Source organism: Cyrtonyx montezumae, unplaced genomic scaffold (assembly GCF_038088225.1).
Source record: "Cyrtonyx montezumae isolate F1298 unplaced genomic scaffold, pur_monq_1.0 scaffold_10, whole genome shotgun sequence".
Lineage (NCBI taxonomy): Eukaryota > Metazoa > Chordata > Aves > Galliformes > Odontophoridae > Cyrtonyx > Cyrtonyx montezumae.
Window position 1 is genome coordinate 5,912,309 of NW_027071826.1, and position 14,169 is coordinate 5,926,477.

At 40.0% G+C, this 14,169-nt stretch overlaps 1 protein-coding gene across 2 annotated transcripts in view; it reads right to left on the reverse strand.

Moving 5' to 3' along the window:
- Positions 1–14,169, reverse strand: part of KCNH5 (potassium voltage-gated channel subfamily H member 5) — a 140,211-nt gene that overhangs the window by 103,563 nt on the left and 22,479 nt on the right. For both annotated transcript variants that reach the window (XM_065755665.1, XM_065755664.1), the window contains exons 4-5: positions 13,455–13,583; positions 272–387 (exon numbers count right to left, since the gene is read on the reverse strand). In XM_065755665.1, the coding sequence (XP_065611737.1) occupies positions 272–387; positions 13,455–13,583 (245 nt within the window). The remainder of the gene's footprint in view (positions 1–271; positions 388–13,454; positions 13,584–14,169) is intronic.

Here is a 14,169-nt window from a genome sequence, read left to right on the forward strand (position 1 = left end):
GAGCTGGTGGGGGGCAACCAGCCCACGACAGGAGGTTGGGGTTGGACAGCTTTAAGGTCCCTTCCAGCTCAAGCCATCAAATGACTGAAAAAGCATGACCTGCCCTGCAAATATGCACACGGCACACAGTGCTTATTAAGGAAGAAGAAAGCAGAGGCTGAAAAATCAGAATCAGCAGATCACCCTAAAAATATTATTTATTAATGGAAACATGCCTTCCCCCCCCCCCATCTTTTCCTGCCTGAAGAATAAAGGTGTCTGTCCCACTTACTTCTGCCAGGCGGGAGTGCTTGTGCACCACCTCAGCTTTGTTCATTGGCGTCAGCTGCTGCAGCACGCTCCGGCTGTTCGTCAGAGCCCGTGTCAACCGTGCAAACTTTGTCCAACCTGCAGGAAAGAAGGAAATAGGGTGAGAAGCACTTACACCCCATTCAACACGAGTAAGTCTCCTTCGTGTTCACTGATAGCAAGTCTCAGTCTTGAGCAGTTTCTCTAAATGGCTGCACAGAGCAAGTTCTGGCTCCAGGCTCCACAACACTGCGTGAGAGGAAGAACACCACTGCTTCAAGGCAAACGTAAGTGTATCTGAGTAAAACAAAAACACTCTGGCTCGTTCTTTCTTTCAGAGACATTGTGTTAGAGGGATTGTATTGCACTTTCAGCCTTCTGGGTAGTCACTCGATTGCTAAAAACTAATTCTTAAGCACTGAAGTTACCACAAAGGCTTCCCACATCTGCAAACCACACTGAAGTGAAATCTTGCCCAGCCACCAAGGGCTTTAGCTGGAGCTGCCCCAGAAGTTCAATCCTTACATTGTTATTGTTCCTTGCTCTGATCAGGAATACAATTCAGAGGCATAAAAATAAATTAAAAAACAAAAACAAACACACACAAAAAAAAAAAAAAACAGCAAAAATGTAGGGCTGTATCAACTATGTTTCATAGTAGAAGAACTTTACAGACAAAGAGCTAGATTTTAAATGGCACTAAGCAATTCATTTAGCTGTTAAACTAATGATAAGCAGCTGCTCAAATGGTAGCTTGGGACCTGCACACTGGGCCATCACTGGGGAATGTTTTTCTGCAAAGTTCAGAAAGGAGCAATCATTGTTTGAAAGTGACAGCAGCAAAGAGCCAGGAATGTGTCACTAAGTCAAATGCCCTGATGTGACAGCTGGCACAGATGCGTCACTGGATGAGGCAGAGCAGTGGTAGCAAATGAAGAGTGAGGGGTTTCAACAGCATAGCACTGCAGCGTTAAGCAGGAGAATTAAAAATTCAAACGTCTGCAGGAATAAAACTCCTCCCCCCCATGAGCAGAATAGCAGTTCTTTAATCCTGTTTTGATGCAGTTTTATTTTAAAGTGGTATTGCCAACAATCCCACTTGCTCAACACTCAGTTAGACCAGGTATAACCTGTCACCTTACCACAAAAGTGTGTATAAAATAATAAACGTCATGGATAAGAAATGGCTTTGGCGAAAGTTATGCTTTTACCTAACTTGAATGCTGAGGAGGTGAAAATTAGAGCAAATGTCAGATACAAGAAAAGGACAAAAAATTTCAATACTAGCTTGGTTTTGGTTTAAATGCCTTGTCAGGCCGGTCTCTAGGGCTGGCAGTGATAGGAGATGGTCTCTGGTACTGCCTTGCATCCCTTTCCTATGATGCTTCACAGGCTGAGGCACTCCCAATTGCAAAAATCTGACTTTTCAAAATGTCTCTCCTCTTTCAAAAGCAAAACTAGTAAGAAATCCCTGGTCACCATCTTACGTAAGAAGAACACCTTTTTGACATTCATCACATTGTTCAGAAAGCCTTGGGAACCTGAGAAAGATGTAGTACAAGGAGTTGTGGAAGCTGTGTAAGACAGGAACCAAACGACAGGGACCCTTCTGCTGTAAAAATAAAAAGCATGGAAGAACGATGACTTTCTCAAGTAATTCTTTTCCACCTCAGTGAAATGATCATTGTCATATGAAAAAAAAAAAGCCGCACACTTCGGCATACAAGTTTCCCATTCCAGTTATTTGGCCTGTTCTCTTCTTTCGATGGTGGAAAATTTTTCACAGCATCCTTTCTCCACCAAGACCAAAGCTCTGAGTTAGGCTAGAGAAGACCTTTCACCAAAACCCTTTCAGCCCCATTTGGAGACTCCACAATTTTAAATTTCTTTCCATATCATGAGGACTGTGACTCTGGAGGTCAGAAGCATATAACATGCTAATGTGACTTTTTTGTAAATCAGCACAAGGTCCATCATTACCCACTTCAACTTATCTCACTTCAATAGTGTTAAGCAGCAAGTTCTTTTGTTTCCTATTTACAACCCCAAGAGAAAAATACAGTGACAGCAAGATGCTAGGGTATGAGTGGGAAGGTGAAAATGTATACAGACTGCCTTGTGTCTGAAATAATCGGTACAGGGTACATTTTTGTGTTCCTTGACCTTGTAATAAATTAGCTAAGTTCAGAATTACATTTAAAACCAATGTGTATGTTTAAATAGATCAGGTAACATTTGCATAGCTGACTACTGCTGTCAGTATTTCTTCAAATGATTCCTTCCTATCTTTTCCTCTAGAGACGCTTAAAAATGAATGATAATTTTATCGCATATATTAGCGACTGCCTGTCCTCACTGATATTTTCAGACTGGAAGGAGAAAAGTAGTGGCACGAAGAAGTGGTGTAAGGCAGAGGGAAAAAAAAAAAAAGCAACACTTCTGATTCTCCCTTCAACCCAGCTGGATTGTGTCTTTCTTATGCAGCTCTACTTGAAAAATACTAACCTGAACCTGCACCATGAAACTCAAATTCTTAGGAACAAAAACAACATGGCATCAGATTATACCAGCAGCTGCTTCTCTTTGAAAGAAGCCAAGCTGGGTATTTCAGTGGAAGATACAAACTACCCCACATAGAAAATTCTGGAATAGTATACGCATAAAATAATTGTTTCCCTTGGTTTTCTTTAATTATTTTCTACTTCACTAACAAAAACAGAACTTACAACCCTGCTTTTAAGAAACCTCACGATTTGCATTCATTCTTGTGATTCAAAATAAGCATTGATTCTTACACAGAAACCCTACCAAGATACCTCACTGGTCCTGTCCATTACTAAAACTGAAGTCCTTGCACTGCCAAGAATTCAAAGATGCAGGTTTAACAACAATAGTCATATTAAAATAGGACATGAATAAGAAGCATGCAGATATCCATCAACTAAACTAGGCTCTGCCTTGGTCAAGCTGTAAAGTTGTCTTTCCAAGCACGTAACTTTCCTTCCTCTTCCATGGTTTCTGTCACAGTACAGTGCTTTGTATCAGCAAAATATTCTCCATGTCTCTTGCTCTAATTAGGACCACAGATTTGACAGTCCTCTGACTGGAGCTAACTGCAGCAGGCACGGTTTGATGGTGTACCTGAAATAATGGCTGAGACAAAGGTTTCTCTGAGGATAAAAAAAGGAAAATTAATTAAGGATTGGTACGTCTTTCAAACTTGAGCCACTATTACATAAATTTAAGCTGCTAGCACTGTGTCAGGATGCTAGGAACACAGAAAGGAGGTAGGCAATGGGTCAAGTGAAGTGGACAGAGAACACAAACACTTCCCAGCCTCAGTGGAGAAAAGCTTTTCAGATGCTTCCAGAATGCTCTGTCAACTACTCCATAGGCGTATGCACTACTTGAGAACTGACGTAAAGCTTAAGTGGAAAATAACATAAACAAGAAAACTGGAAATACTGATTCCTCTATGTGCAGGGATGATACCTTGTTTACTACATCAGAGTTTGATCCTATCACCCCTCAACAGTCAAAAAGTCCAAGTTCAACTGAAACAACCTACTCATGACAGTAGGTTCATTTTCATCAGTTATTGCTCCAACAAAAGTATTGTAATGCCCACACATCACTCTTCCCGAGACCTGAATCACTCATTGTGTTTTATATTGGACAGCTGGAATGGGAACAGCCCTGCTTTTGTAACCACACAGCACACTACCACACAGCAGCACTAGCTGCCCACACTAAGCTCACTGACCTCCCGTGAACTTCACTCTTGCAGTGCCATGGGGACCTCAATCTCTGTCTTTTTGGTCATGATTGTTCTTCCCATTAACAGACTACAGAGCTGAATGCAGTACACAAACACTCTTGTCCATTCCAACTTCCTATTTTACACTATCCTCTCTGAGTCAGAAGAAAAGTCATCCAGGAGTTGAAAGATGCTGCTGTGGTATATGACAGAGCATAAAAAGAGTAAAAGCTGTCCAAAGAAAGCCCAACATGAGAGGTTTCCCCAAGCAATCATTCCCAAACAAGGTTGCTCGAGAGTGAAAACCCTTCAGAAAGATTTCTTCAGAAGTAATGGAAAACAATCACAGAATGGTTTGTGTTGGAAGAGACTTTAAAGATCACCCAGTTCCAACCCCATACTTCGGACTGGTTGCCTCCCCCCATCAGCTCAGGCTGCCCAGGGCCCCATGCACGGCCTTGAGCAGCTCCAGCTCTCTGGGCAGTCTGTGCCAGTGCCACACCACCCTCTGAGGAAATAATTTCTTCCTAATACCTAATCTAAATTTCCCCTCTTTTAGTTTAAAACCGTTCCCCTCGTCCCATCATAACTGCCCGGTGGAAGTGGTTATGCCATCTTCCCTGTAGATACCTCAGCCATCAATAAACATGCCCATTACCTTCAAAAATAATAGTAAACATTTACAAATATAAGTATCTGCAAGTGACAAAACCTTTCCATTCCTACTCTAATTAGGAGTTGATCATATTTGTGTACAGGTGCAAATACAGATTCAGCAACCCATCTAACAGATGCACTGAAAAAATTTACAATCTCCAGTTCATAAACTATACTATGTTATTTTAAAGCTAAATCCATACGCTGGAGTTTAAGAAGAGTTTTAAAATCTCAAGGGAAGATAATAACATTGTTTATGGTGCACTTGTTCAGAAAAATCTAGGCATAACTATTTCCCCCTAATAAAACATTACTGTAGCTCTACTGGGTTGCAATTAACCTTTTCGTCAAGGTTTGTCTGATCTCAAAAGGAACAGAAATAATGAAAGCTTTTAAATCAGTCTTTCAGGAAACCATCCATTACCTCAGACTATAGTGAAAACACCTGGGTTAACAATGATATTCTGTGTAAAAAACAAAGATGAAGAGGGCAATGACAGCAATGCTAATGTGGATTTATGCCTGAAGGAGTGTTACAGTTCCTGACCACAGGAAGGTCATTCTTTACCTCTTGCTATGGAGCATGAAACAGTTAACATACAGTGTTTAAATCATATATACCCCACGACTTATCCACATAAGTGAACTGCTCATTTAGGCTACTTGGATGTCAACTGATAACATTGATCATCCTTGTGCACCAGTAGTTAGCATCTACAAATCTCAATTATTTATAGACATTCAGACAGTAAGGTCATTGCAATGGCTGGCTATTCACTCTTTATTGCAGGTAAAATATGGCTGGAAGAGCTTATTCTCTCATCAAAAAACTTAGTCATCCTGCTGTTACTTTGTTTGAGAGAGAGAGATAAATGGGATTCTTGAATAAATAGAATAATTGTCAGACAAAGCTCAATCACTCCCATGATGCAGTAAAAGTATTCATGAGCTGAAGAACCACACCATCTATGCAAATGTAATTCAAAATATTAGGATAAATTTTCCTACTTGAAATTCTGTGCAATCCACTGCCTGACAATGTACTGCACTCTTGGGATAGTTTCTGCACCTGACCTCTTATCTTGCTCAATTCTGCATTCCCAGTTACTATCCACCCACTAAACTACTGGGGAGCTCAAAATGGATGACAAAGCACCAGGTAATCTTGAGCATATCACTTCAACATTCTGAGCTTCAGTCTCCTGCCCATAAAATGGAGATAACACTAATAATCTACTTTGTAAGTCATTTTGAGATCAGTTGATTAAAGTGAAAAGATTTATATATTGCTAGATTACATTTGGTACAGAATGTATTTATAAAATTAATTCTGACATAGCTGCAAATTTACAGTGCACAATTACTTAAATTTCATGTTTCTGCAACAAGATAAACTTTATTCTCACGCACATAGGGCTGCCAAGAACTTACCTCTCATAACTATATTAAAGAAATGTAATTTTAGGAGGAAAAAAAAAAGCCTGAACATTGTAAAAATCAGCCAACTAACTTTTAGTTTATCAGAGAGCAAAATGATGCCATCCAATGGTCACAGAAAGGGACTATACTGGCCAAAAGATTAGACTCAAGAGAAAGCCCACAATGAGAAATATAAAGGCAATATACAACGAAGCACACAGGGATGGGAAGAAAGAGAGAACAATTAAATATGTGCATGAGAAATTATGGGTTATGAAATAGTCACGGAAAGCTCCAAACATACGGGGAAATAAAACCTCCTCTGGCTGGATTTACTCCAACAATTATCAAGTTTTTAAAGAATTTCTAGACTATGACCAAAAGGATTTCTGTACCCATCTGCAGAAAGGGCAAATAGGAAGAGCAAGTAAACATAAGGTACCAAATTTGATCTCAGCACCATGCAAACTGAACAAAAAGCTGTATGTGACTTTCAAAAAATTGAATTAGGGCAAAAAGAAAAGGAACATTAAGATTGGCTGTCAATATGGAATGACGTACAATGCACAGCAATGTTAATTTCGTTATTTGATAAGAGTATAAATTTGGTTTCAGAGAGACGGTCAATCACCGTGACCAAGCTAGAGGCTAAATGCACCAGACAGATAGAACTGCTGAACATGGAAGATTCTCCCAGCTCCTCCTGTATGGCAGTCATTGCTGACTTGACACTGCATGACACTCCTGGCAAAATAAGGGTATGCAGTTCAGTAAAACTCAGGTTAAATGGCTGAAGAAATTGATACCTGCCAGATGTTAAAGGAGGGGTTGTAGAAAGTAGTAAAACGTTGTTGAGAGCCTTTCTGACCCAAGTGAGCAGATCCCCTTCTAAAAGCATTATGGCTTGAAAGTCATTATAAAAAACACTGATAAAATGCCAGACAATAGAGAGATTAGAGGAATGTTCAGCAGGATGATGTGCTGTATAACTAGGCCTGGACCAATACAACATGTTTTACATTGACATCAGGTATGTAGGTGAAAGTGATACAAATTGTATTTACAGCAGGGGAAGGGGAACCTTCCCTAACAAGAACAGTTCTGTAAAGGACCCAGAGGTCCTAGCAGATGAGCAATTCCATATGCCGTTTGCTCTGGCAAAAAGTCACCTACTCTTGAGAAATGCAATAGCTAGAGCTAAACATGGAGAAGCTGAGCAATATGAGCAATACCTAGCTTCAATACATAATAAGCTGCAGAAATGTATTTGGGAACCAGCGAGCTTAAATCCACGCTACCAGCTTCATCCCAACTGCTGCTAATGAGCTGGATTAAATGCAGCTGAAACACTGGTATCTGCCATCACCAGACCTTCAAATTCAGGCTAGATAGAGCTTTAAAGAGCTCAGCTCATTTATTTTATCTAAAGGAGGCTGAGGGATGGTTTGATTACATCTGGAAGTGCCTTAATGGAACTTTTTTTTTTTTTTTTTAAGTAGAGTGGAAAAAATTTTTAAGATGCTGTCACTGCAAGGAGCTGCAGCCAGGTTAATTTAAATATAACACTTTCTTTAAAGCCATAAGTGTAATGAAAAATTGAGGAAAAACATGAAATGACACACAGGAATCTGTTCAGAGTTCTATAGATTTTGAAATGGATGGTATAGTTCATGGGCTGAGGAATGAAGTAGCTTAGAGAAATATAATAGCCTGTAATAAACAGATTAGAATCTGAAAAAACCTTAACTCCACTGTATTTATAGTTATTTTATATAAGGTTTATGAACGTTCAATTTCCAACAAAAAAAGTGTATCCAACTACAAACAGTTGCTTCTATCAAATTCCAGTTTAATTCAATCTCTCACAGGGCTATGTTTGATTCCAGTTGAGATTTTTTTTCATTGCACATTATATTACTAGAAATCTACAGACATTTAATATGCTTCCTGGGCTGTTAATAGAGCACACACAGACCTCAAAAGACAGTATCAGATTCAGAAATGTACTTGAATTCTGTGAAGGAAACCAAACAGCACTGGATATGAAAATTGTCCTTCATCACAGTGATGAAGCAAGAGCAGGGGCCAGAACTAAGTCCTGGGAGCATCACCCCTAATATCAAGTTTAAAAGTTTTAAACTTTTAAAAATATTTTGGTGACTACTTAGCCTATGCAGTCACTGCTAAGTTTGCCACTAAAACATCACCAAAGGCATTAATGGGGACATCCGAACTACAGGAACAGGAGTGGGAGCCTCAGAAGGTCTTCCAACTTACGAGCAAGCTGTGTACTTCCAGAATGGATGGTTTCAAACACTGAGATACTGTATACTAGCAAAATTCCTAGGAGTTGTCTGCTCTTTCCATCAAAAGTCCACCTAGTGCCTAGGCAGATGACCGCTTCTATGTCATCTTGCACAATATCCTTTCTCATGGGCCAGATGGTCTCAAGAGAGAACAGAGCCAGAAGTGAAGACACTTAGGGGTGCAGCTCTGAAGAGCAGAGCAATGGGAAACCACAACAGAACAAACTGCACTTGGTTCTATTAAGCACCAAAACGCTTGTAATTACAGCCATGGGAAAGTGCAACGAACACGTGGAAAGGATATCCAAATTGTGACCTATTAAATTACTGTGATGGATTACTGTCAAGGTGATATATTCAACAGGGTACACTGTGCTTCAGCTAAAGGTAGAAACCTCATTTTCATGCTCTAATCCCTCCACCCACTTCTATTATCACTCGGATTGATACCCCCTCAAGGAAAAAATTTCCCATGTGCAACTAGTTATATATGCTTAATAACTGGCACTTATTAAAGATAAAAAAGGATCAGAATTATAGGCTTAGCAAGGATTAGCAAGCATAAGTGCATATTTCTGCAACTAGCACACTTTTTATAGCCCTGTCACACTCTGAGATAGAGTTGTATCGTTATATGGAGTTATATAACCAGAAAGAGTTATATCACTGGAAGCAGTACAGCACTGTCCCAGACAGTCTTGATTATCAAAGTCTGGCAATACCACGTGAAAAAAAAACCCTTTAGGATAACTGCTGTGCCATCTTCTGATCCCATCTGTTAAGGGCACACAGTTGTAGGAGCCTCATCAGCACACTGTTACACCTTAATCCAGCATCCCATCTCCATCAGTATCGACAGGAACTTCCCAACCAATTGCAGCTGCAGAAAAGCTTGATACTTCCCTCAAAAGAATCTCAAGACAACCAGCGAGAATCACAGGCAAACAAACTTTCAAGTTTACCTGGAGGCCACGTTTTTCTTTCACTGGTGATAACAAAGGAAATAAAGCTATTGTGTAACTAGGTGGCATTTCACCATAACCTAAAAAAAAAAAAAAAACAACAAAAAAACCAGTCTCTTTCCTTTTTCCTTCCTTAAGCTTACAGTTTAGTGTAATCTACAGCACTCTTGGCTTCAAACTGTGTTAAAATTTTAAGTGGACCAATTTGCCCTCCTAATAGTTAGGGCCTAGAAAAATGGCTTTTTTTTTTTTTTTGACAAATAAACATAAGATTATTACCATTGTGTATCTTTGGAGGGGCTGAATGCTTTCAGATGCTTTTAAAAGACCACTGGGTAAAGACAGAATAAAAGCACAGCAAGCTGATAAAAGCATCCCACTGTGACCGTACAATGGCACAAACATAAAAGAGAAGATTCTTTGGGCTTTATGCTCTGGAAGAAAATACCTTCATATGCTTGTAATGGCCTTCTACCTCTGCTGTGTAAGACATTCAAGCCCAGGCACCTGGAGAGCCGGTTCTCCACCACCACAGATATGACCTATTGCCTGGTACTGAATCCAGATCAGATAAATGTTCAAATTACCAGAGGTGCAAGGAAAGAAAAAGCACAGAAGACTCAGCACAGCTCTTTAAATAGCAAATAAGGCATTGTCCTGGTGACCACCACCAGCTCCTGCAGTACCTCCTGCCCCATCACCAGTCCTCACACCTCTCCTTCCACACTACCACAGATCACAACCCACACAGACACCAACTCACGAGCTGGGGTGCTACAAACCATCAGACAAGACAACATACAGCTCTCGTCCCTTCTCTCTGCACCTGCACAACTGCTGGTGGCATCTTCATCCAAGAGTAAACACATCCAGGGCATCACTGATATCTTTTGTTATCACTGCCTTAACTGCTTCTTCTACACTTTGCAAACCCTTCAGAAGTATATGCATGCTGCTGGAGGAGTGGGGGGAGAATCAGGAGCAATCCAAGGCACTTAACAGCTCTGTATCAGTTGGATTAGCAGAATAACAAATATACTGTTCTGTGTTTAATAACAGTACCCTACATGATAGGTCTCCTGCACATCACTCAACATCGATAAATAGCAGCACAACAGGAAAACAAGTCAGTCACATCCTTACTGCTGTACTCACTGTACAATCAGAAAATTAGGTTTCTGATCTCTGATGATGTATTTTACCAGAGGAGGGTAATTTTTAAGTACCCCTTTCCTCCAGTCATGCTTTCAGTCCAGTAAGCTTCAAAAGTTTTCGGGATTGCAGCAAATTCAAAGCCTGCCAGGTGACCTGGAACATTTTTCCCCTTTTGCTCCCCTCCTGCAAGCAAAGCCCCCTCCCCCTGTTCCTCCTCCTTTTTTTTCTGACAGCATGAGCACATTGACATCTGTCACAGTGCCCCACCCCTCTCCAGCTCCCCTCCTTCCCACAGGACCAGTCGCTGTGATGTCAACTAGATTTCTGTTGCTAAGCCTTTCAGCAATAATGGTTTTGAGCCTATGTTGAGCTAAACCTCTGCCTTGCAAGGTACTTTGCAATAAGATCAATATTTTGGTTTAATGCCCTGTTTTCAAACAGGACGAGATCCCAATACTTCTGAACAAATATGCATCCTCATCATGGAGGCACCGCTGCTGGTTCCCTACAACAGCAGCTGCCCAAGCAAGGAGGATATTCTGCAGCCACAAGTGGGTCCAGCAAACACAACCACTCAGTGACGTGCGGACATCCTACCCTATAGCTACACCCACTGCAATGATTTTAATACCAAATCCTTGTACCTCATAGGAATGTGATACACTGAAGCTTCACAGCAAAGCAACATACCTTCGAACAGTGCAGAATGCATCTATGGGGAGATTATTGCATAATGGCATCAATATTTTATGTCTCTTGAATTTTTTATTTCAAATTTACTGCTCCCATATGTAATAGACAGTAACTCATCTGCACCATAGTTACTTATGTATTATGTATTGCATGGTCCTGGCAGAATTTCTGAAGAAAAATCTTTTTTTTGTTATTGTTCTTAATAGCTCTTCCAATGACAAATCCCAGCACTTAGCAGCACTATTCTATTAAAATGCTTTTTTTTTTTTTACAGAAGTTGAAAATTTCTCCCCTACATTGTAATGTATATGTTTACCAATCTCATAATTCAAAAAGAAAGTGGCCTGACAGCTTCTAAGCACACTGTAATGTTATCTGCAAGGACAATGAATTATGCATATCTTATAGCACTACCTCTAACAAAACAAAGCTGTGATCCCAGTGCAGTGGGATCCTGTGGATCAACCCAGTTGAAATGCAGACAGTAATGCAATAGTACTGTTTCTCCAGCAGTGAAATGTTGTTAATATTTGAATACCATTTTTCTGTATATTTCCAATATAAAAGAAACTCTGATTTAAGCAAAAAATAGACGAAAATATGCAAAAGGAGAAGAAAAAAATCAGGTCAATGGTTTGTAATTATGGAGCTTGCTGGATGTATTGATCAGTGTTAATCAGTGTTGTAATCAAAGTACACTGAGGAAATTCTTAGGACTCCAATTGTAAGCCTTAAGGCAGATGCAGCTGTACTGTTTGTTGTTCATTTTGTTTGGCTGTAGCTTTTAAGTACAACTTTTAGAGAAGTAAGAGCTCTTCAAACATGCAGTCAAACCCATCTGGCTGCTGCTGACCATATTTTGCAATGTTGATAGTTAATACCTGACACTGTAATTAATGGTTCCCCTCACTGGAGAACAGCACTAGACACATTACTTTGCAGCTATTGCTCTTTCCCATAGGAACACATATTGTTTCTATAATGGATGCCAGGTGGATTCTGTTCTTCCTCAGCCACAAGACAGGGAGGAGATGAGCTCAGCATCCCCAGAACATCTCTCTCTCTTTCCCCAGAGAACAAATCTCCCAGGCTGAGAACCCAAAGGAACATTTGCAGGATGCCAAGTGAATTGTAGAAGCAGTAAACCTTATGCTGTCTGAGAAGGTTATTCTATATCTGGATCTTATAATTGTACAGATCATACTCTATAGGCAAAAGAAAAAATCTCATTTTTAGTGATAGACCAAAGAGATGCTTTTTGTTTTATGTCTGCCTTTCTCAATCTACATTTCACTTATCCAAGCACATGTAAGCGCTAGCTATAGATCATCAGAAAGCAGTTTAAATTCTGTTTGCATTCAAATGATAGCTTCATCCTAAGGAAGGCATCTTAGAAGGCACCTGGCTCTCAATAGAGAATTGAGAAATCAAACCTTCTACAAGCATAAAGTGAAAAACAGAGCAAGGAATTAATAAATAGAAGGTGACTGCCTAGATAAAATGGGATAAGGATTCCACAGTAAAAATGCCCTTCCTTATGGAAGCATGCACTATTTTATCCAAAGTTAACACACAAGACACCAGCCACGAATCTTACAATCAAAGCACAGAGTGTTGCCAGATCCTCTGCGCTTCTCCCCACCAATTTTGTCTGTGCAGGATGGGTCATCAGGTGATAAAAGCATCACACACCTCAGCAACCACCACCAGTAAGAGCTAACAAAAACAAGCAGAACATCCACGGTCATACAGACATCATTGCTGGCCAGCAAGAACATACCCAGATGGGCTGCTTTTTCTGAATCTCAATGCCAAGAATGAGAAAGGAAGGTAAGACCAACACTTCAAAACAAAGAAGTTGACATTATTTTTGACAAACAGAAAGTACTAGTTCTACAGAAGGTCTTCTAAAACAACACAGTATTATAACGACTCAAAATCATGCAATTTTTAGCACGCACCAGCCACAGTGAAGACACATTTATATTACAAAGAAAGGAAGGTTTGCAGCTCTGACAAAACACTGTTGGGGAATATTCCGCTCACAATGATTTGCTTTTTAATTCTAATCAATCTTTCAGGAAAATGGCATTTAAACTCTGACAGGTCACAAAAAAATTTCTGAAAGCAAGATACAGATCACAGCCGTGACACAGGACTCAGCCTGAACATGTACTTGACCAACTACAGAAAACTAATAGTATATTTCATATTTACCTTTTGTTGAATCATCTTCTATTGGTTGCTTGAACAAAGTGATATCCTTAAAAGTGCACAGGAACAAAACCACTTTTTCATGCTCATTTCTTATAGGAGCAATTTGCATGTAGAACCAAACTGGGGTTCCTGGAGCAGAGAAAAAGGTGACATTGGATTGTGGTGTAGCACAGTCTTCCCCCAGCCTGTTCAAAGGATACTTTATACATCATCTAAGACGTGTAGTTTAGGATCACATCTAGGTATTTTCTACATGTCACAGATCTTTAATTTTACAGTTTCCCCAAAGGAAAACAACACATTCTCATTTTTAAATTTCAATGGGGTAACGCTACAAATCCGACTAGTTCATAACAATAGACAGAACACCCTAAAGTAAAATGCTGTTCTTTCCCTCTAGCTCTTGGTCTTCCTCACCATGTCTTATTAACTTAGTGTCTGCAGAGTAGTCAGTTAAGAAAAAATGGTGATGCTGTCTTTCAATGCCATCAAAACCAAAACTGATGGAGCACACCAACAAATGCTTCAAATATCATAGAATCGTTAAAGTTGGAAAAGACCAAAGGGACCAACCTCAATCCATGCCCACTTCCTCAGTGCCATATCTCTACATTTTTTTTTAACACCTCCAGGGATGGTGACTCCACTGCCACCCTTGGCAGCCTGTGCCAATACCTCACCACTCATCCTGAGAATAAATTTTTCCTCACATCCA